This window comes from Lichenostomus cassidix, chromosome 1Aa (genome assembly GCF_008360975.1).
Source record: "Lichenostomus cassidix isolate B80296 chromosome 1Aa, HeHo_3.0, whole genome shotgun sequence".
NCBI lineage: Eukaryota > Metazoa > Chordata > Aves > Passeriformes > Meliphagidae > Lichenostomus > Lichenostomus cassidix.
The window spans coordinates 49,509,535-49,533,109 of NC_139480.1; the positions used below are offsets into that span (position 1 = coordinate 49,509,535).

General features: G+C 50.1%; 2 protein-coding genes across 2 annotated transcripts; both read left to right on the forward strand.

Moving 5' to 3' along the window:
• Window positions 1–4,102: 4,102 nt before the first annotated feature.
• RAC2 (Rac family small GTPase 2) lies at window positions 4,103–11,914 on the forward strand. The gene is made up of 7 exons (XM_085048834.1): window positions 4,103–4,301; window positions 6,222–6,293; window positions 7,480–7,597; window positions 9,070–9,132; window positions 9,800–9,959; window positions 10,804–10,938; window positions 11,633–11,914. Exons 1-6 carry the CDS (start codon window positions 4,267–4,269, stop codon window positions 10,932–10,934), a joined length of 579 nt encoding a protein of 192 aa, XP_084904960.1. The 5' UTR covers window positions 4,103–4,266; the 3' UTR covers window positions 10,935–10,938; window positions 11,633–11,914.
• A 145-nt stretch (window positions 11,915–12,059) lies between these two features.
• On the forward strand, window positions 12,060–19,299 carry SSTR3 (somatostatin receptor 3). The gene is made up of 2 exons (XM_085048833.1): window positions 12,060–14,927; window positions 17,789–19,299. The coding sequence occupies exon 2, from the start codon at window positions 17,844–17,846 to the stop codon at window positions 19,047–19,049; it is 1,206 nt and encodes a 401-aa protein (XP_084904959.1). The 5' UTR covers window positions 12,060–14,927; window positions 17,789–17,843; the 3' UTR covers window positions 19,050–19,299.
• Window positions 19,300–23,575: the final 4,276 nt, after the last annotated feature.

The following is a 23,575-nucleotide window of genomic DNA, read 5'->3' on the forward strand; positions in this document are numbered from 1 at the left end:
AATTTACACATATAGTCTCTAGTCCTTGTTACCTCCCTTTTACAACAGGCAGGTGAAAAATGTTGTTCTACAGTCTAAGCACCTTGTGGGAAAGAATGCACAGTCAGATCTTGATCTGTATTTATTGGTATTGAAGTGGCAGACTGGTGTCACCAGCAGTGACTGGTTGTCACTGGCTGAGAGTAAAATGTCTCTGGGAATGGAAACCCATATCAGCATCTCTGGGGATCTGCAGAAGTGCAGAGAACCAGATAAGGCCAAGCCATAGAAACCGAGTATGATTTATCATCTGTGAACAGTTTCTCAGCTGAAGGAAGTGTAAGTGTGAAAAAGCCATCACAAAGAACTTGAAGCCCAAAGGTTTGTGCCATGCTCTTCTGCTCACCCAGATCCATAATGTAAAAGAGGAGGAGGAGTTCTTTCAGTGCTCCAGGTGGGAAGATGGCAGCAGAGCTTCTGTTTTGGCCCAAAGTGGAAAGGCTGAGAACAGTCACACTCTGAAGACAGAGAAGCATGAATGACACAAGGTGTCAGGAATGGATCACCTGGCCCTGATTGCAGTAGGGTTGTTCTCCAGAACAGCCTGTGAGTAAAACAGGATCAAGACTAAGTAAGCATTTTTTGCAAGATGAGTTGCTTTTGATGGATGTAAATGTAAGTAATTTGTGTTTAGGGAGGCTAGATTGGAAGCTTCATTCTTTTCCTAAGCTTTTGTTTGATAGAACAAATTTAGGCTGGAGAAGAGGGCCATATCAGAAAACAGATTCTGTATGAAACACCCCCAAGCCTCTCTAAGAGGGACCACAGAACATCATCATCCACTTCAGTTATGATCTGAACTCCAGAGTCAGGACAGGCTTTTCAAACAACTGTGGCAGTCTGAGAAACCACAGCAGTGAAGGGGGAGGGAGGCAGCAACTGGGAGGAGTGGGAATTTTGGAAAAGAGAAGCAGCAAAGCAAGAACTAAAAGCAGGAGACAGATGGTATGAAGCTGTGTCAAAGGGGAAGTGGGAAGGCGCAAAAGGGGAATATAGGAAGTGGGGACAGTTTGCAGCCCAGTCAGGCTGAAAAAAATTAATGTTTACCCTGGTGGGTACCCAATGCACAGAGAAAAGTTCTCATGGCCACTCAGGGCTGCCTGAGAGAGAGGTCACATCAGATAAATCCTATCAGGGCCTACAGTAATGAAAAGACATGCTGTGACCATGTCCTGTGAGTGCAAAGAAATGAGCCTTGTGCTCTTCATGAAAGAGTACTCCCTGCTATTCTCTCTGTGCTGAAGGACAAGCTCTTGCTCAGCTCCTGCCCTCCTGTGCAGGTCTGTGATGTGCAAACCTTGTTTCTGAAAGAGTTCCCTTACCTTTTTCCATCATCCTTGGGTGGGCAGAACAGCACAGAAAGAGAGGGGGAGATAGGTGGTCCTCACTGCTTTGGATCTGTGGGGGGGAAAAACAGAATCATGCATTTCCTGCCTTGTCTGCAGTCTCACATGGGTGCCATGCAAGCCCAGCACACTCTGAGGTGACCCAGCTCAGGACCCTGAAAGCCTGCCAGAACAAAACTGAGCAATTAATTCCCATTAGCACCTCCCTCAAACTCAGCAAAGGGAACAAGAAACCCCAGATATGTGCCCTGCTGCAGAGGCAGAAGGAAACTTGTGTCAAGAGCACCTCTTGGTGGTGTGAGAACATCAAAGCAGTAGAAAGTAGAACATCAAACCAGCAACAGACCTGGATGTGCTCAGTCCAGGGCTATGGGCCTCTTTCCTGCAGTTCCTTCCCTTTCCTGTAGTCTGTACAAATGGAAGGTTTTCATGCAGAAGGTGCCAGTTGTTCTCAGAGTGATTACTATATGTGTTATTTGAGTGTAATATCCCATTTTTTAATAATCCCATTTAAATATGATGGAAAGAAACATCCTGAAGGCTTTCATGTAGATCCCTACTGTCCCTCTGCAGAAGGGTTAAATTCCTCCTTGCCCATCCCAGGCTGCCTGCCCAGCCTAGAGTTCTCTGAATCTCTAGGGAGTCTACCAGCTCCAGCTCCTTGAGCCCTCACTTGTCACCCAGATGTCTCCCACAGAAAGCTCTAAATATGTCAAATTATGCACAGAGTGGTAATGATTTTCCTCCTTCCACCATAAGCATTTTTAGAGCCTGATACACCTGCCTTCTCTTCTAACTGAGTCCATATCTCCTGGCCCACTATATTCTGTGCCTGCCTGTCCTTTCCAGCTCCTCTCTGTAAAAGCCTTTGTCCCTCTCTCTTATATCCTTCTCTGGCCTGTATTCCTGTGTCCTCTTCCTGCTCTCACTTGCAGAGGTGTCAGTGGGTTTCCTTCCTCCCCTTTCCCTACCACCCACAGAGGGAACACCTCGTACAGCTGGTCACTCTGTGCTTCTGAAAGAGTGGCAAGACTTGGAAACATTCCATGGTGGAAGGTTTTTGGGTTGTAGCCAGCACTGAGTGACAGCTGGGAGTGCTCTCCTCCAGAGCAGGTCAGTCACAACAGCCTCCTGTGGCTGCAGCAGCACAAAGGTCATCAGCCTCTGGAGAAACACTTCCCTAAGTCACTTCCTTCAGGAACATCCCAGCTGCAAACCCACAATTCTTGCTCTAACTGGCCTCCTGACAAAGCCTGGAAATTCTAATTAATTCTGTGCCACCATATCCCATCTTCCATAAAACCCATGTCCTGCCCATCCACTCACCAGATCAGGCTGGAGCACACAGATGTGCACTCATACACTCTTTTCAAGGCTTGGTGTTGCATGGGAGGAGAAGGAAGGAAGAGGAGGAAAACCCTTATTTTGATAATGGAAAGGAAGTAGAGCTTCCTGGGATCATTCTGCTCCCATCTCTTCTTTTTTAGGGTGGTTGCTTCCTTCTTCTTGGTGCTTAGCTCTAAAAATCTTTTCTGAGGACAATGAGGACTGCCTGAGAGAGTTGGGGTTGTTCAGCCTGAAGAACAGAAGGATCTGGGGAGACATTACTGCAGCCTTTCAATACATTAAGGGGACCTATAAGAATGACAAGGACAGGCTTTTTAATAGAGCCTGTAGTGACAGGACAAGGGGCTATAGTTTTAAACTAAAAGAGGGTAGATTCAGGCTAGATATAAGAAAGAAGTTTTTAATGAGGGTGGTGAAACACTGGAACAAGTTTCCCAGAGAAGGGGTGGATGCCTCATCCCTGGAAATGTTCAAAGCCATGTTGGATTGGGCCTGAGCAACTCTGTTGAAGATGCCCCTGCTCATTGCAAGGGATGTGACTAGATGGCCTTTAAAGATCCCTTCCAACCCTAACTATTCCATGATTCCATTACAAGATATAAGAGGTTTGGCAGCAGCTCCCACTGGCTGCTTTTGCACAGAAGTAGTGGAGAGGTCGGATAGGGAGAGACTGGTTTGCAGGGGCTCCTCTCATCCAGTCTTGGCTCTTGTGGTTCTGTAAGGAGAGAGAAAACTGTTCACTGCACCCCTTGATGAACTTGCTCACCTTCATGGTGAGCACTTAGGTTCACACAACACTTCTTTGTAGTAATAGTCTGTACTATCTGTTCCTCCCAGGTGAGGAAGGGGAGCAGAACTTTATCCCTACAATGGGATAAAGAGGGAGAAGGATAAAGAGAGGAGGGAGAGAGCAACCATTGGGTGGCAGCTGCTTTCTAGAGGTTGCATGACTTCCTTGTTCAGCCTTCACAGAAGTGTTGTTCCGTGTGATATTTCACCCTTGATGCTTAGCTGCACTGGGAAGACCTGAAAAACCTTCATTATCCCTCATCACCCCACTACTCCCACTCCAGATTCCCTTCCCTGCTTACACCTCCTCCAAAGCTAGGATGATAAAGGAGGGAGGAGAAAACCCAGCCCTCCACGTTCTCACCCCACTTCCAACCCTTGCTCAGCTCCCCGGGAAAAGCAGTTTGGTGCCCCCCACCATTCACTGGGACAGGGTGGGAAGGGAGTGGGTGAGACACACAGGGAGAGCAAGACATCCTACAGCAGTCATCATCCCAAGCGAGAAGTCACGCCTGCTCCGCCTTCAGCCACCAGCCTGAGCCACAGAGCTGCGGCTGCGGTGCAGGGGCGGAGGGTGATCGGCGAGTGAAGTTCCCTCTTCCACTTCCTCCCTCCTTGCAACCTGCTACTCGCTGTGGCAAAAGGGCTGATCCCACGTTTGCCCATCTCTCCCGGCTGACTTTGCCTTGGCCTGACTTCCCTTGGCCTCGGGCACTGCCCTCCGACACGCCACGGGTCCGGAGCCATGCAAGCCATCAAGTGTGTCGTGGTGGGAGATGGGTATGTACCCTGTGGGGGTGCTGGGGGTGAGGGGTGGGACAGGCTGTGACCAGGGACACGGGTGAAGGTGGCTGCTTGGTGGAGCTTTGCTTCTGACCTCCTGCAGGCTGGCTACTACTGCAGGCATGTTCAATTCTCCCTCCCCAGGGCAAGGGACATTCCTCTGGGGGAGTGTGGAAGAGGGCATTTTGCAGGGCATCTTCAGAAGGAGCACAAAAAGTGGTGCAGATCTATCCCACAAACAGGAGGTGATGGTGTTCCTGCCAGATTCAGCTTGTAGGAAGGAGTTAGATTGAAAACCCATGAGGTGCAAGTGAATTCCTGCAGGTGAATGGCTCCTTGAAAGCCATCTGCTCACTGGGAATGACTGGGAGAGGGCATGGCACTCTGGTCCTGGCAAGTTGTCCACCAGGGTCTCTGTGTTCAGCTTTTCTCAGCAGGTTATCTCTGTATTGGGGTATGGTGGAGTCTGCTGGCAAGGGGCCTCTGTGTGCACATGGAGAAGTTATTTCCACTGAGATAGGCACATGTACAGGCCACTTTGGGAGTGGGAAGGAGCAAAACCTTGCTTTCACAACATTGTGGCGTCTCTACCTATGTCCCCTGATCCCTGGGAATGGCCTGATCCAAGCCATTGATGAGTCAAGCAGTCATCACTGCTTGGGGCAGGAGGGATGGAGTGGACAGAGTGCCTTCTTGCCCTGTGGGATAAGTAAATGTAGGGGAGGGAAGGAGGAGAGTCTGTGCTTGGAATGGAATAGTTTAATTCCTGTCCATCTAGAGCCTGATCAGACTGTTATCTGGGGCAGCTGTAAGGTAGCAGATGAAGAGACTTTTACAGCAGTGCTGCTCCCCACCGTCACTTCCTCCTTTAGAGCTCGCCTGGGAAAGAAGATGTCTGCGCATGTAACAGGATGTGTCAGACATGTTCTCAGGGGCTGGGCAAGGGGACAGGGAGAAGGGATGAAGATAGACAGAGCCTCAAATAAAAACAGTAACCTCTAAGAAAAGTCCCCTGAAAGTTTGAAGCTGGAGCTGGATGAACAACTCCACTGGGCATTTATCTGTTACTCCCCAAGTCTGCCCCTCACACACAGCACTGACTCTGAAGCATGGCCAAGCTTTTCCAGGCCACACAAACCTGATTTGCTTTACCACACCTGTCTTGGCTGCTTTATTTTCTTCCGATTTCTCTGCCCTTCTTTCCCTCTCCACAGGCTTCACCTTGCCCACTACACCTCCTTTGTTTCTCCTTATCCCGCCAATGCTCTCACCCAGTCTGGACTGTGCTGCTACCTTGCACTCCACCCTGCTGCAGCATGGGTGTGTGGGAAGCTGAGGAGAGAGGAAGCACCAGTTTCTAGCTCAGGAACACCACCAGCAGCCTCCATCAGCCATGGGGGCAGGCACCTTTTTGGCTCCTTACAGCTCTCTGTGCGAGTGCTGCTGCAGCTTACTGTAGATGAGAAAGACTGGGTAAGTCAGGAAAAGTTGCTACCAGTCCTTGTCCACAGCACCTCAAAAGCAGGTGGGAGTGCCTGTGCTCAAGTGCTGAGGCTGGCTTGGCACATTTGTCATGGCACACCTGTCCTGGCTGTGAGCCTGCAGCACTGCATGCACTGCAAAATGGGCTCTCACCTCCATCTAGAGTGGCTGTGTTTTAGCTGAGTGATCTCTGTACTAGATTGTAAAAATAAGCTTTCGTGCTCAAAGACAACAAACATTTCTGGGTAACATCCTGTCCTCCTTCCTGCCAGTTTTCTAACCCAGGGTTATGCACTGTCTGGTCCTGTGAATGTGTTTCTGCTTCCAGGGGTCTCCTGACAGGGCTAGGTTAGAGGTGTGGAAGGATTGCCCCATCTCCATCTCACCCTAGCAAGACTGCCATGAATTCCTGCTATTGTTTTCTTTCTCTTCTAGGGCTGTGGGAAAAACCTGTCTCCTTATCAGCTACACCACCAATGCCTTTCCAGGAGAATACATCCCCACTGTGTGAGTAATGCATGAACAGGTCCTGGAGTGGGTGGGAGGCATGGAAAGCAGGATGCAAAGGGGTGCAGTGACCCCTTGTTGTGCACTCCCTGGGTCACAGTCTCTATGCCAAGCAGAGGAAGGTCTACCAAACCAGTGAAAGTGTCTCTAACTTTGCATCTGTCACCTTTCACAAGAAGCAGCCTTACAAAACCATGGTATAAATGGGATATTTGGGAGACTCAGGCCAGCTCAAGGTCTATCTGCTTGCTAAGTTTACCAGTAGCAGATGGGATCCTGCTAGGCAAAACAAACAGGCACTAGCGTACAACAACTGGGCCAGACCCAAGAGAAGGCAGTTGGATGGACATGGGTCTCCACTTCCTTCCTCATCCAAGGCCCTTGCTGGCATTGGAGCAGTCACAGAATATGCAAGGAGCAGAATCATGGAATTGGTTGGAAAAGACCTCTGAGACCATTAAGTCCAACTGTTAGCCTAGGACTGCCAAGTCCACTACTAAATCATGTCCCTTGTAACGTGGATATGCCATGAACACATTCACAAGACCTTTGTGTTGGTTCCTCCCTGTCACTGGTTTCCCTTAGTCTGGAAAAAAAAGTACCAAAGGACCAGGAAACAAAATTTTCTAGGATGAGGGTAGGAACATCTCTATGGCTTTAATATCCTTTTTTCCCATCAAGTCTTTACTCCCCAGCAGGAAATCCTGACAGTTGCTCTCAAATATTTCAAAGAGTAAAGGAGGAGCACATTGTCCTCAGCTCCAGCAGGGCTGTTGAGGAGTGCAGCGAGCTACAGAGACATGGATCCTTCTTCACTTCTAAGAATAAAACTAGGTTTTCGAACACAGAAGAAAGACAGGGGCTTGGATCTAGAGCAGACACAGATGTGGGAAGGATATTGGGGGGAAAAATGGGAAATGAAAGGGTTTGTGGACCTGCATACAAGGTGTCAAAGGTGGATCTGCAGCCAGGCACCTGTCCAGGACAGCTGAATGATGGGGAGGAGGTTGATGCTCAGTGGGAATTCCATAAGGTGGAGGTTCACAGGAAACCAGCATCACTCAAGTGAACTGAGAGGAAGAATCAGCACCCTTTTCTCCTCATGCACCTACTGAACCCCACCTGCACTACTGCAAGGGCTCTCTCTTCTCCTGTGTGAGCCATGGCTTATGTCTCTGAATTTCAGGTTTGATAACTATTCTGCCAACGTGATGGTTGACAGCAAGCCTGTAAATCTGGGACTGTGGGATACTGCTGGACAAGAGGATTATGACAGGCTGAGGCCACTCTCTTACCCGCAGACGGTGGGTCACCCTCCATGCCCCTCCTCCCTTCCTCCCTCAGCTACACCTTCATCCCTCACTGCAAAACTCAACATTTGCCATGAAACAGTGACAGGACTGTTATTGTCTCTCTCTGCCCTTTTCTGAGAATATCTCTGTTGATACACAACTGCCTTGAAACCTGAAAGTTGAAAGACATCTAAGGATATTTTGGAGCCTTTATCTAAACTCCCATTACTGGTATAACTGAGCAAGAAAAGGAGACATTCAGAGACACTTTTAAACCTAGCTGACACTGACTTTGTGTGGGGCAGGTGCCTTACACAGCCCCAGTAAAAAACCTTCCTTTTGTAAAGTTAAGTGGCTCATGGAACTTAGGAGCTGAGGCAGGAGCTTGTCACATTTCTGTGAACCCCACTCCTCTGGCTTCTGCCTTTTAAAAGAGATCTAAAGTGTGGGCATGTGTTTGATCTGCTTGTGCCTTTAGCAGAACAAATGGGTGCCTCAGATACTGTGTTCACCAGTTTTTCACCACACTGACAGAAGGATTTCAGGGTTTAAAGATCACCTTCCCTGGAGAATATTGTTTCAAGCAGTCTTTCAGCAAGCTCAGAGAGACCTTGCTGCATCCGACATTGGTCTGAAGGCTGCTGCCTAACCAATAAGGTTAGGCATTGATCAGAAATTATTTGTTTGGACTAGGTTTAGCCACCTAAAAATCAAACACCTGGTGTAAGGTGGTTTTACCTGCAGGCAGTGCAAGCAGGCCTACTTCTCAACATGTTTGTATCCATGCTGGGACATATCTCAAGGATGGGAAGAGGAATGTTTCTTCAAGCTTTTTGTCTCTGATGGTTGTAGAAGTATGGAAATGGATAGGCTGGGTCTTGCACCTCTGCTCCAGCTAGGTGAAGCTGGATAAAATAAATATATAAATATATAAATATGAAATAAATAACCTTGATGAGCTGGTATTGTTTTGGGTTTGTTTGGTTTGCTCTGGTTTTAAAGAAAATCTAAATTCTGCCATGCCCAGGAGAATTTTTCACCTGGAGAGCCGACACTGCCTCATTTGGGTCCTGTGTGTGCACTTTTTTGGGCTGAGCCCTGTTCTCTCCTAACTGTAGGCAAGATGACTTTGGCCTGAAAGCTCTCTGTTGTTCTGTGAGAAGCGAGCAGGATGCTGTCAGGCTGTTTCCCATGAGGATGAGTGTGCCAACCGCAAAAACCCCGTCCTCACAGTTGACCATTTGGCTCTTCTGATAATGGTGGCTATGGTTACAGTGACTCAGGGGAGCAGACATCCTTCTCTCCACTAGAGGCAAGAAGCAGGAGTCAGGACTTCAATATTATAGAGAAAGCTTTCCCAAGGACAACTCCCTGCTGCAGAGGGAGGGTGCTGCCCACACAGACCTTCCCTCCCCTCCCCTTCCTGCCTCATCATGCTGTCCCTGCTCTCATCCTAACTCTGCACTGTGGTTGTTTGCCTACAGGATGTCTTCCTGATCTGCTTCTCCCTTGTCAGCCCAGCATCTTATGAAAACGTGCGAGCTAAGGTGAGACAGAGTGTCCTGCCCCACCAGGGGATGGAGGGGGCTGAGACTGGTGGTGATCTTGCAAGAACAGTGGCTATGGGTGGAGACTACCACTAGGACATCTAGGTTCAAGAGGTCATATCTTGTTTCTGTTTGTCAGAAACCTCCTTCAGATGCCTTTTCTGCTTCATCTCAAAGAAGGTGGGCAACTCTGCTAGGGGGCTGATACTCATCTAGCTGGGCTGTTGTGCTGCCAGATCACAGACATATTTTAATGGCATCTGTCAGCCAAGACTGTCAAAGCACAGACATGCAGGACTGGTCCATAGGGTATGAGAAATAGGTACCCACAGCCTTTAGGTAGAAAGTGAGGGAAGAAGGGAGAGACTGATGAAGAGGAGAACAAGAGTATTTCCTTCCTAGCACTTTAAGGTTCCTCCCTGGGTGGGAGGGTGAAGGGCACAGAGCAGGTTGTGCTTTTGCTTAACCAAATTTGAGCTCCATGTCAGGGATTTTGCCTGAGGACCCAGAAACAGGAGCTGGCCTGAGCCAGGCTACAGTGTCCAGCAAGCGATGTGAGGAAGGACAGGCTGTTAGCTACCTTGCTGACATTTTTTCAGGAATGTCTCTTTGTTTTCCCATATGCATTACTTCTTCTCACACCTTTGGCATTTTGCTCTATTGCCAGTGGTTCCCCGAGGTGAGACACCACTGCCCAAGCACTCCCATCATCCTCGTGGGCACAAAGCTGGATCTCCGTGATGACAAGGACACCATTGAGAAGCTGAAGGAGAAGAAGCTATCCCCCATAACGTATCCTCAGGGTCTTGCTCTGGCCAAGGAAATAGGTATGTGTTTGGGGGGACCATTTTGGACCTGCTGAAAGGAGAGAGGCAGAAAATGAAGGCTTCCCCTCAGTCTAATGGGGCTTTCATAGAGGTATCTCACAGTGGTATCTCCGAGGGACACAAGGCAACTCATCCAGGGTCATGGGACAAAATGCAGTTCAGGAGACTCAGGAAGGACTTCTGCTCCTTGAGGAAGATTCAATCCCTCAGCCCCCTGTTTTCTGCCTCTTTCTGGCCACCATCCTCCCCATACACACAGAACTGCACACTCACATTCCCCTCCCCTTTTACTCTGCTACTTCTATCTGGGACAATATTGTTTCTGTGAAAGCCACAGCTGCACTGTGGGCAGAGGCCACTCCTCCATATCCGGAGAGAGGCAGAAGAGAGGTTTTTAACCTCCCTCAGGAAGAGTTGCAACTGCAGTTTCCTGCCCCTGCCTCTGTCTGCTGGGGCTCATAAATGCAATCCCAGGTATGGGTGTCTCACCCCACCTGTCAGCTCTTCTCAGATGTGGCACACAGAAGCAGGAGGGAAGGTGAGAAATGCAGCTTGAGGGAGTTTTCCAGGAGTTCAGCAGAGGGAGTGTGGCCAGGATGACACAGTCAGCCACACACAATGGCTCTGCTCTGGCTACAAGGGTAGCTAGTGTGCAAACCTTGGCAAGCTCTGCCCTGAGGTCAACACTGTCTGAGTGAGTGCAATGTGTCCTGACAATGTGTAACATCTTTGATCACCTGAGATGTGTTTATTCAGCTCAGACAAGAGCCTAGTGCCTTGCTTTCTAACCCAAGGAGCAGAAACCCGGGTATCCCCACTGCATCACCTGCTTTCCTCCCGACAGACTCTGTGAAATACCTCGAGTGCTCGGCTTTGACGCAGCGCGGCCTCAAGACGGTGTTTGACGAGGCCATCCGAGCTGTGCTGTGCCCACAGCCCACCCGGACAAAGAAAAGGGCGTGCAGCCTCCTCTGAGCAAGTAAGTCTGGCAGGGATCCCTGGGAGTGACACCAGCGGTGCTTTCCTGCTCCTGGTCAGGGTCTTCAATAGGTCACTTCAATATCCTTTGCTTGGGCAAAGGATAGGACATGGTGTGATGCACCCAGGAACAATTTCCCCCTCCTTTCTGCTTGACTGTGGGCAAGTTTGTTCCCACCTCTTGATGTGGGGCAGCCTAGGATTTTCCACATGTGCCCTCACACAGAAGAACTGTCTGTCAGCTTCTGCCACACAGGGAACTATGTCCAGGCTGCCCTGGGGATGACCTGCTCTGAGAGCTATGAAGCCACAGCCTTTGCCTATAGAAAAAAAAAAAAAAAGGGAAAAGAAAAAGCTGTTCCTTATTCGTGGCAGTTGCCCAGTGGCCCTTCCTCTTACCAAGCCCTGCTCACCTCAAGGGGTTTTTTGTGTTGTTCATTGGCAAGCAGCAGCTTATCGTCCAGGACTCCTGTACTCCTCATATTGTCCCTACCTGCCTCAGTACAAGGCAGCAGAGGGAGGAGAGACTTCAGGTCAGGAGGCAAAGTTGGTCAGATCCTGATGAGAGAGAAGAGTGAGAGCTTGCCAGTTTGGACCCTGTCCCTTCACACACTCACCATCACCAGAGCAGAGGGAGGGAGAGCAGCAAAGCAGTTGAGCTGGTATTATGAGGTCTGTCATGTTTTTGGCTATAGATCCCAACCTCGTCCCGATGCCAGGCACTGCCAAGGACACAGGATGTGTGTGGAGTGATGATTCCACCAGCCCAGAGCTCAGCACCTCGGGGAGGTCATTGCTTTTTACTTCTGCCGGCTTGAAAGACTGCAGTGGGTCTGTAGCCCTGGTTTGTCTGTTTGCACAACATCCCTGCATCACCTTACCCCATCTGCCCCTTCCCTTCCCTTCCCTTCCCCCTGGGCCCCTGAGGTTACAACCTAGTGAATGAGACCCAATAAACAGACTGTACATTCTTGTCATGTCCGTGATGTGTTGCACCTCAAGGGGACACAGCCCTGAAGCCACAAGCAATGGGATGGCTGGGCTGGAGACACCTTCAGCAGTTGTCACTTCAGCAGGGACAGCCCAGGCAGCACCACACGAAGCTTGGTGAGCCCCAGCTGCTGTAGGATGATGAGACCAGGCCTGATTCATCCTACAAGTTGCTCGTTCTCAGCTGAGCCCCCTGCATTCCTTTTGCCTTTCTTCTTCTTGATCTCCATGTGTTCAAAAGGAAAAGTGGTCTCCCCTCCATGCCACACAGAGGCTTGGGGAGGGGACACCTGGACCCAGACTCCTCTCCGTGGGGACTGTCACCACAGATTGCTGGGGACATCCTTTCACCAAAACATTGCTGCATTTATCCTCCTAAGCTCTGGCATTCACTCACACTGCCAGGCACAGGCAGAGCGAGAATAGGAGGGGGGAGGGCAGGGAAAAAAATTAAAGAGGGAGGAATGAGTCACCAGTCCAGACAAATTGCCTCCAAGACACTAAAATTAAGCTGAAGAGAGTGGTCCCAGCGGTGCTATGGATCTGGCAGCTGTGAGCACCTGCTTTCCTGATGCATTGCAGGGACTTGAGAGTGAGTGTTACAGGGTGGCTGCTACTGCCACTGCTTGCAGGAGGGAGGAGGGCTCAGGGTGTGATGATTGGCACTGAAAAATCCTGCAGTCCTAGGAGGGCACAGAGAAACTATGGAGTTCAGCCAGATTACTGCTCCTGGATGCAGCAACACTTCTGAGCTTCAAAGGCTGCTTCCTGCACTGAGGAGGTGCATTGGTAATGCCAGGTACAGCTGGCCACAGTGAAGCCCTGAGGTGCCCTGCTGCCAGGGAAATTTCTGCAATTTCAATTCATGATCAGATCTGAATAAGGCAGTTCATTCAGTGATGTGACACATTACCTACTGATAAAGTTCAGAGCAACCCTGGAGGGTGTCCTGTGGCAGGGAGTTCCACAAATATCTGCACTGCAAATGGGCTGCTGCATGAATTGCCCAGGCCCCATCCAAAGGTAATGTAAATTATGTCAACCTAAGTCCAGAAGAGCAAAAATTAAATGTCTAGTATGGGCATATACCTGTGAAAGGGCAAGAGATACAAAACACTTGAAAATGGGATCTAACCACCTTTTAACATCCTAAGCATGACTCAAACCAATATATTCCCAGTGGTTTATTACTTCTCTCCTGTTTTCAAGCCTTGGCTTTTACCTTTTTTGTCTGCCTCATCCCCCATCACATACAGCAATGCCTACCATGTGTGTGAAAAAAAATTCATCTATCTGCCTACCTGTGGGGGTGCACAGGCTGAGCTCTCCTCCCAAAACAATTTAAAGTTTGCACAACCCCACTGGAGCTGAGGCAGAGAGTGGGGCAGAACTTGGAGCATTGAGGAACTGGATCTGGAGACCTGGAATTTGTGATCCTATGACTGTGCTTATGCTAAAAAGTCCTGCAAGGGTTTGCAGGCCTGGGTAGAACTCTGCTGTTGCATGGCTCTGCTGCTTCTAGGACAGGAGCTCAGGGTCTTCTGCATGGTGCTACAGATACCTGCCCTGCCATGGTAAAGAAATCCTCTGGGTTCTACCCATGCCTTTCCTTCTCCAGTGAGGCTTCTTCTCTCTTATGTGTCTCCACACAGAGCTGTGGCCAAGTTCTGGCCTAAAGAGGCCTGACAGCTTAGAACACCTGTATTACCTCCATCAGCTCCCGTTTGAGCAGCACTTGTTGCACATAAACTTGCTTAAGTAGGTTTGGAATGATGTATTTTAGACCCTGGCTGTGTTCTGCTCGAGGAGATACTGACTTCTTTTGTCAAAGCTGGAACTGGCCCTAGGGGCTGAAATGCTCACAATCAAAGGGCCGAGTGTCAAGAATTGGGTGATGCACAGCACAAGGAGTCACTGGTGTTGGCTGCAGGGCAGGAAAGGGATGAGGATGACAGGGAAGTCCTTTGTGAAGGGAACGGGATGGGAAAATCCTCATGTCCTTCGTGGGAGAACTGGTCACACAGAGGAGATAAATTTATTCTTAAACCCATTTCTTCTGGGTCCGTGCCTTCCAGCAGAGATTGAATCTGTTAGGAAAGTTTGGGGCTGTTAAACTGGAGCATTTTCCCAATGAAGGTGCAAAAGACAAGAGATCATGTGTGAAGCCAGGGGAGGGAAGGAGTTGAAACAGACAGTCCCCTGTCTGCCTATCTCCCTTATCTCCATCCATCTGGAGGTGCTCACAGGGCAGAACAGCAGGGAGAAGGGTTTGCATGCTCAACATCCACCCCGATTTCTGAGCACCTTGCCAGCCAGAAGGTGCAGCTCTGAGCAGCACCAGTCCTGCCCGCAGGACGCTGGGAACAGGGGGTCTGTCTCCTAGGGGAGCCGAGCCGAGTCGCCCCGTCCTGCTCGCCACTCTCCCACCACACAGCTGCTCCCTGCATCCCTCTTTCCTTCCTCTCCCTGTTCCCTCCGCTGTCTTCAGCTTCTTTTACCGCACTCCTCATTCCTTCATCCTCCCCTCTTCCTCTGCCCCTCTCCTTGCGCCTCCCTCTCCCCCTGTGATTCTCCATGCCGCTATCTCCCCCCTGATAGGAGACACCGTTCTCCTGCCCTGCGGTCCATCCCCTCCTTCTCCTCCTTCTCCTCCTTCTCCTGCCGGTGTTTCCGTGCGTGGCGCCCATTGGCTGCCAGCCCCGTCCCCCGGTGCCGCCGCTCCGCTCCCGCTGCCCGAGCCCGCCGGTGCTGGGGGCTGCGCGGGGGAGACACCCACGGCCGTGGGGCTCAGAGGGGCCGAGCATCCCCCGCCAGCCCCCGGGCCCCTTCCCACGCCACGCACGGCGGGGGCGATGGGCAAGTCCGGCAAGAAAGGCTTTCGCCGCCGGTAGCCTCCGGTGGGGCTCCGGGAGCGCTTCGCTGTGTCGCGTTTGAGAAAGGGGAAACGCATGACACGGATTCTCCCGGCGAAGAGGAGGAAAATGTACATCCCGACGACATGTAAGTACCCGGCGGCTCTGCCCGCTCTTGCCAGATGTCTCCCGCGGGCGTGAGTCCATGCAGAAGTTAAGTCCGCAGTTTCCAGAGAAGAAAACCCGCCGACCACCCCCCGCTCCCGACCCTCCAACTCTGCCGGTGCAGCCTGGTCCCTTCGGGAGAGCTCAGCCCCGAGGTGACACGGGAGAGTCCTGAGCTGGACAGGGCCGTGGGGAGCAGGGGGACAGGAGGGGAGGGCATCAAGAGGGGCTGCAGGGCTCTGTTGTCCCTCCCAGCTTCTATTCTCGGTTTGCTACCAAGTCTAGGCTCAGCTTTCAGCATCCACCTCCTCTTCTCATTCACTGCAGAAATACATATATATTTATATTTTTCCCCCTAAAGAAAGCAGTAATATCAATTTCCTATCTCTTCCTACATCTCTGCCTTCCTCTTCTCCAGCTGCATGAACAAGACATATTCTGGTAGCACCTGTTAGAGAATCCCAAGCCTGTTGCAACAGGTGCTGTCCAAACTGGGGACAGATCCAAGTGGATGCCAACACACTGCCAGAGGCCAGGGCTCCTCACCAATCCCTACCTATGCATGTGCTGCCAAAGCAACCAGCAGAGTGGATCCAAACTTAGATGAAGCTCTGGTGCCCAGCAGTTTTTCTGTCAAACTAGCCAGAATATGTGACATGGTGTCTGAGCTGGGACATGGTACATGACAAAGTTAGAATGGCAGCAACAGACCACGCCTGCTTAAAGATCAAGTTTCTCCCCCACAGCTGCCTGAGCAGGAAAATGAGTTTATAGGAAATCCATGCTTTTTGTTGCATGCCTTAGCATTTTTGATAGGGCTTCTGAAGCCCTGAAGCTGGATTTACTGTATCAGTAAACCACAGCCTGAACAACCAGCTTTGAGGTCTGGACCCCAGACACTTCTCCAAATGCATTTCAGCCCTAGCAGGAGTATCTCCATCCATATTTTATATTTGTAAGGCTCCAAATGTTTGGCCTTTTTTTTTCTTTAAATTCCTTTGCATGACGGAGAAACATCCGAAGGGATTCCTGTCTATGTCTTCACCTTTTAGAGGATCATCCTTTTATGAACGTGCTGTTCTGGCCTCTACCACCATATGCAGGATTCTTTGTCCTTAGAGCAGCCTTTGCTCTCCTCTTTCCTCCAACAAGTGATTTGTGTCACTAGAACAGAGTTGGAAAAAATATCAGAGGAAAGATCCTTGAACTCAGAGCCCAAGGCACCTGAAAATTAAGAAAATCTAAACAATCCCAGTCCTTCAAAGCTCAAATGTGTTAAACCAGGAAACATTTATACAATAATCTGTAGAAATGGCCTTAAGACATAGTTGCTGAACTGTGTTTTTATGGGGCCTATCAGATGAGGTTCCTTCAGCATAAAACTTGATACATCTGTGGAGTCTGTTGGGTTTGCCTGTCTGATATCCAAGGAATCCATCTAAAGCTCAGGTCTCCCCTAAGGTTTCCACAACTTGGAATGTCATCTACAAAACAAACAAACAAACAACAAAAAACAACCAACCAAAAAAACCCCAAACAATGAAATATGAGACATTTGTGAAAAAAGCTGTGATGCTGCAGAGAATCACATCTGGGAGAAAAGTCTCTGGAGTGTTTCTGGCCTCCTGAAAGTAGTTAAGATTGGGAGTCCTTTTCTTTGACATCCCCAGTTTTAATTTCAATAGAAAAGGAGCTTCAGAACTCTGAGAGATTTGTTGAGATGTGTAAAGGTGAGCCTTAGGGTCCCCATTCACTTCCACCAAGTCATCCTCCCTTCCAAGGAGCTAATTCATCAGGAGGATGACCCTGTCAGTCCACACTTCCACAAAATTTTTCCAGAGCTGGAATAATCCTGAAAGAAACACAAATCTCCCCCAGCATTAGGTTTTCCAGGGTGTCTCTGGTCCATAGCGTGTGCTGGGCTCTGTATTTCACACATGGAGCCCTGGCAGAAGGCACATCCATCCCTGAACTCTCTGTTCTCCCCCTGCAGCTCCTCACCCAGTGTCAGCAGGGAATGGAGAGCTTGTTTGCTCAAGGCTCTCTCTGAGTGAGACGAGTGCTGTTTCCATGCCAAGCCCTGATGTGACAGGCAATTGGGCACCTTGGATTAGGAAGGCTGGGACACTGCTTTGGTGTCACAAACAGGTGGGGCTGGCAGAGTCTCTGCCATTAGCAGCGTGTTGCAGGGTGCAGAAGGAGAGAGAGAGAATGGTGGGGAGAACAAGAGAAAAAGAGACGAGAGGCATCTGCACTGACCCTTCTTGTTGTATCCAAAATAATCTTTCTTTACTCTCAAATTGGCATAACACAAACCAGCTGCCCTCCAGCAGCCTCCTTGCTTGGTTTCAGAGTGAAAGCACTTTTCTTTCTGTTTTAGGGCCAACAATAACCTGGCCAGTCCAAAAAGAACTTCAGCAAGCAGGAAAATAAATACTCAGAGAATAGGAAAGTCAGAGCTGGAAAGTCATTTTGTCACTGGATGCTTTTCTCCCTTAAATGAGAACCTCATAAATGAGAACCTGATGACCATGTCCTCAGTATTGGATCCATTAGCAGAAGATGAAAAATTTCCTTGTCCTTATCCTAGTCTGCTGTTCTTTCCCCAGAGGATCTTTCCCTAGGGAAGAGGCCCATGCTGAGCCATGTCCCTGTTTTTCACTCCATGTCCACTGTTCCTTGCACGACTAGATTCTCCTACATTTGCTAGCATCTGCAAACTAACCTGGATTTCCCATGCCTGTTCATGCCTAACACAAAGTTGATGTGGTGATTTTACCTGTGGCTTGTTCAGCCGTCATGTCCTCAGTACCAATGTTTTTTTTCTCCTCCTCTCACCTCCAGACTGCTAACTGATCCTGCAAGGACACTGCCCCCTGCCCTCTCCCCTGCCTCTGCTATGGACACTTCTGCTTTTAGCCTCCCCACGCCGGCAGTGTCGGAGGAGGGCAATGCCTCCAGCAGCTGGGCAGGCTTCACCACCCCCAACAGCTCCTCCACCGTCAGCCCTGGTGTAGTGGTCAGCGGTGTCCTCATCCCCGTGGTCTACCTCATTGTCTGTGTGGTGGGGCTGGCTGGGAATTCCCTGGTCATTTACGTGGTCCTGCGGCACTCAGTGAGCGAGTCAGTGACCAACGTCTACATCCTGAACCTGGCCCTGGCTGATGAGCTCTTCATGCTGGGCCTGCCGTTCCTGGCTGCTCAAAATGCCCTGTCCTACTGGCCCTTTGGTTCCTTCATGTGCCGCCTGGTGATGGCTGTGGATGCCATCAACCAGTTCACCAGCATCTTCTGCCTGACGGTGATGAGCGTCGACCGCTACCTGGCTGTGGTCCACCCGGGGAAGTCCTCCAAGTGGAGGACAGCACGGGTGGCCAAGGCCGTGAGTGCAACCGTGTGGGTGTTGTCTTCCATAGTGGTGCTGCCCGTGGTTGTCTTCTCAGATGTCCCTCTGGGGATGAGTACATGCCACATCCAGTGGCCAGAGCCTGCCTCAGTGTGGAGAGCTGGCTTCATCGTCTACACTGCTACCCTGGGCTTCTTTGGACCGCTGCTGGTGATTTGTCTCTGCTATCTGCTGATTGTCGTGAAGGTTCGCTCCTCGGGCAGGCGGGTGAGGGCTCTGTCCTCCAAGCACAAGCTCTCCGAGCGCAGAGTGACCCGCATGGTGGTGACTGTGGTGGCTGTCTTCGTCCTTTGCTGGCTCCCCTTCTACGTCCTCAACATAATCAATGTTGTCTGCCCTCTGCCAGAGGAGCCATCCCTCTTTGGCGTCTACTTCCTCGTGGTGGTGCTGCCCTACGCCAACAGCTGCGCCAACCCCATCATCTACGGCTTCCTCTCCTACCGCTTCAAGCAGGGCTTCCGCAGGGCCATCTTCAGGCCGTCCCGCCGCGTCCAGAGCCAGGAGGTGCCAGCGTGCCCCGCGGAGAAGGCTGATGACGAAAGGGAAGAGGGTGAGATCAGCAAGATCACCCAGAATGGAAACGGCAGGCAGGAGCGCCCTCTAAGCAGTGGAGAAGGAAAAAGCAATGAGCAAAAAGCACTCCCCGAGGAGCCTGCGGGATGCGAAAAGAGCAACAAGTTGCATGTCAGTTATTTATGATGAAAGGGGTGGTGCAGGGGAAAGAGACATTGGGACATGGGATCCCCTTCACCTTCTCTGTCTTCAAAGGCAATGGCAGACATCCATACAAGGGAATATTTGAGTCCAAGGGTCTGCTTAAACATGAATTGGGCCCCACGAACTTGTGCAAAAAGCAAGGCATTGTTCTTGGCTTTGGAAGAGACACCTGAAGTTTGTGTGGTACCAGTGTTACCAGCAATTGGTAAAAATAAAACCTCCTTAACACTAATGTCGTATTATGAAGCAGGCATTCTTTATTTGGCTGGATGCATGAGGGGAGATCTCCTCCAAAATATCATGCATGCTGAATATAGAAAAAGCTCCCATGTATATACTCTATTTACATACATGCTCATTGATTTTCCTGGAATAAACATACATATGATAATCATTTCCCTGAAATCATTAACATGTCTTCCCTCCCCTTTACACATGTGTGCTTCTGTCCTGGGAGTGTCTTTGGTGGTCTCTGGTGGTTGATGACCCCAAAGTCATACCTGGCTGCTTGGTGAACTGGCTAAAGTTGGCCCAGCTGGGATGGTTGCTTTCCAGCTGTTCTTCCTACAGAATTAAATGTTGTGCAGTTCCATAGGCCAGTGGCTTTTGAAGAATAAGCATTGTATTCACCACCGGGAGCAAACGATTTTTCTCTCTCTCCTTCTGCACCCTGCCAGATTTTTCTCTCTCTCCTTCTGCACCCTGCCAGATTTTTCATCTGGCAACAGCAGGTAAAGGGCACACAGCATTTAGGGAGAGCTGAAGAGATGATGATGGCACTCACAGCACAGAGAGAGCAAGGTCAGCCCTAGACTGATGATCTGCCCTTAGATGACCCAGCTGTGGAGGGCAGAGGCTGCCATCTGATGGTGGCACCTCAAGGAAGTCCCCAAATGGCACATAACACATGTAGGCAACCCAGTGCCTTGAATGTCCTCCTTATAAACATGAGAAGTGGTTTACCCTAAAAAACAAACAGGAAGGAGAAATGTCTGCAGCAAAGACATACCAGCCAGTTGCATGCATAGCTGGCCCCTCTCCAGCTCTTCAAAAAGTCTTGGGGACAGATTTCCTACCCAGGCAGGTCATTGCTGGAGACCACTGACTGCTCAAAACCTGCTCTTTATTTTCTGGGCTCTTATGGACTCTGGGCAGGATGACAAGACTTTCCTGGGAGAAAAAAATGGAACTTTTCATTTCTGCACCTCCCATTCTTCAGGGCTTTCCTGGTGCCTCTGCACCCTGGTGGGAGGTATAGCAAGGATAGAGAAGAAGAAAATGAGGCAGAGTTGAAGGCAGCATTTTTTTCCCTCACCTTAAGCTTTACTGTAAAAAAACAAAAAGCCTTAGGACTTACAAGGCCAACTGGGCAAAACCATTCTGCATGTTTAGGGAAAGGGGATGCTGTAGATTTGGCTCTCCTGAGAATACACAAGGTCTTTGAGTTGAGCCAATCTCTGTATGGAGTCAGGTGTGGGTGACACAGGACATCAAGGACATCAGGGCAGGAAGCAGGCAGAGGTCAGGGGATCTCCAGTGTATACGAGCTGTGTTTGCAAAGAGTCTGGGCAATGCTAGGAACTGATTTATCTTGTAGGAAGTGGTAGAGTATTTGGCTTAGGATGGTGAAGAAATGATGTTGTCTGCGTATGCACAAAGGGGGCTGTGGGCAAACCTTTGTTTCCTGGACTGTATGTGGACGGGAATGGCTGATGAGGATCAGAGACAGAGGAGTCAGGGCTGGTGGGAGATTGGTGCCATTCTTGGGCACTGATGTCCATCTGTTGGGGTGTGAACATGTGCACAGGGGCACTTAAGGGGCTATGCATGTGTGTAATGTATACAAACACAGATGAGGGAGTGTGTTTACGTAATTGCAGGATGTTTACGTGTGGCTGTGAATGCTTGGATAGGAGTTGGAGAGCAAGTGTGCTGCTGGGGAGCTGTGTGAGTGCTTGCTCCTGTGCACTGGTTGTTGGAGGGAAGTTGTGGGTGAGTCTGAGTGTGCAGGCAAGAAGAACAGCATTGTACAAGGGTGGGTGAGATGAAGGTCTCCCTCTCCAGCTTCATTCCTGCAGTTCTGCTAAAATGTCTGTCCCCACACTTTTAACTTCTCTGTGAATGCTCTTGCTAAGCTACAGCCACCAAAATGACCCTCACATCACAGCCCTTTTGGTCCCTTTTCTCCACGAAGAATTCTGAGAAATGGGAAGGAGGGACCCACCAGAAGGACACATGCCTCCCTGAGGTCAGAAGATGTTGCAGGAGACAGTCTGTGGAGGGTCAGTTCTGAGAGCTGGCTGGGTAACGGAAAGATGTCCCACAGGTCACTTGAGAGAAGGCCAGAGAAGGGAAGGGGTGGCATGGGGTCAGGTGTGCTGGGACAAAAGCCAAAAGCCCTGGGCTGGGAAGCAGAACAAGCTGCAGCAGCTGAGGATGGTGGGGACAGAACCACTTTATGAGGAAGCAAGAGTGAAGGTCACACAACGGCCATGTGAGAAGTGAAGGCCTGGCAGGCATCAGGAGAGCTGCAGTGCAGAGCACCTGAATCTGGAAAAAGACTATCACAGGGTGTCAGGTGAAAAAACATCTCCTAGCCAGGTTAGAGAGCAGATTCAGGGTGGGCAGGGAGTGCAGACACAACCAAAATAAAGACATTCAGCTGTGCTCTCAGCCACTGGTGCTGCCATTATCTCCACGACAAAGATTGTCCCCAGGAATCCTACATCTTCATGTTCCCTCTTTAAGCCTGGGGTGCTGGTGCCAAGCTGTCCTTGCCTGCAGGCTCAGCCTCTGGAGCTGAGCTGCCTGCCATACCACCCAGGAACTGCTTAGCTCCAGAGGCAGAGCCTGCAGTCAGACACCCAGGAGTGCAGGCTCAGCTCATAGGGAAAAGTGCTTGGTAGCCAGTTTCTATCCTCTGCTATCTCTTCACATCTCTGCCTCCTTCAATCCATGCATCAGCTTCCCACACTCTGGGCCCTGGTCAGAAAAGCAGCCAAACTATTCATGGGCGTGGGATACAGGCTGATGGACTAAAAAAAGCCTCTGTTTTAGTTTCTTGGGGAGCTCCTGCAACATCCACTGGATGAAGCACAACCAAGAAATCCTGGCAGAACGAGGATGGATTGCCAAAGCTTCTGCCTCTGTAAGGGGCAACAAGTGGTGGGAACAGTTAAAGGTCTGACTACCAAATGGTCAGATAGATGGACAACACAGCACTTGAATCTTGCAGAGAAGAACAGAGCCAGGATACTGCTGGACTCTATTGGCAGAGAAATCCCTGTAGGACAGAGGAGAAATTGTATTGTCTGAGGAGCTTGTGGCACTGTTTGTGGTTGATGACCAGGCACTGAAGAAGGCATGTGACAGTGACCAAGGACCTTGCAGGAAGCAACTCAGGTGGGTGGGGGGCAGGTATATCCTTATCCATGGAGTGGCTGCCCAGCTGCCATGGGGAGATGGGGGGAGTTCCCCAGCTGCCACCACACTGAACAGTCTCCTGCACCACCAAATTGAGCTGAGACTTCATTTCACACGCCTTTGCAGCTCCATCTGCTGCAAATCATCATTCAAGAAACTCCATCGACTGGTTGGCTTCCTAAAATACCAACATCCCTTAAGAGCCCAAGCACTGGAATGCCAGCACCGAGCAAGCATGCCAAGGAGACATCATTTTGACACATGGAATCTGAGCTCCCACCAAGCAGCTCTGCAGGGCAGCCTGCAGAGCTGGGGCAGATAAAATGTGTTCCAGGGAGACCTGCAAAAAAATGAGTGACTTTAGATGAAAAAGGAGTTTAAAAGAAAGGAGACAAGCATTGTATTTTTCTGTCTTGTGTTTGGGGTTTTTTTGCCCCCCTATGCTGCATCCTATTTTGCAGTGACAAACTGGGGAAATGAAAAGTGAAGATGAACAGAAAATAAGACTGTGGCAGGGAAAGGAAAAGGTCTTTCTTGCCCAACATTCATGAGGAGAAAACAAATGCCACAAAATTCTTCAAACTATCGCTGCTGATTTAAAGGCTGTTTTTCATAGGACCAGGCATTTGGAATGATGGTCAGGAATGGAATGAGGTCACTGCCTCCTGACCCTGCTCTTTCCTCAGCTCTGGCTCCCTGTTGATGAATCCCCAGTGTTTTCTGTGGTAACAGCAATAATCTGACTGCCCTTGTGAACCCTCTCCCTCTCCTTAGCGATGGTGCAGTTGACTCTGGGCAGCCCAGAGGCCAAGGGGACCATGAGCAGAGGCTAAATGAAAGCCTGGACATGTTTGGGGGGATTTGCTCCAGTCGAGTATGGAAAAGAGTTTTTCTATTCTGGGTGCAGACACAGAGATAAGGGCTCCATCAAGCCCTGTGCTGCACAAAAGGTTTCATTCTCGTCACGTAGTGATGGGAGCTGCAAGACTAGAAAGGGCCGCAATGATCTCAGCAGCATTGTGCAATCCTCTTCCCAGCAAACGTGTGATTACAGATGGGGTGACAGAGACACGGGGAACCCATCC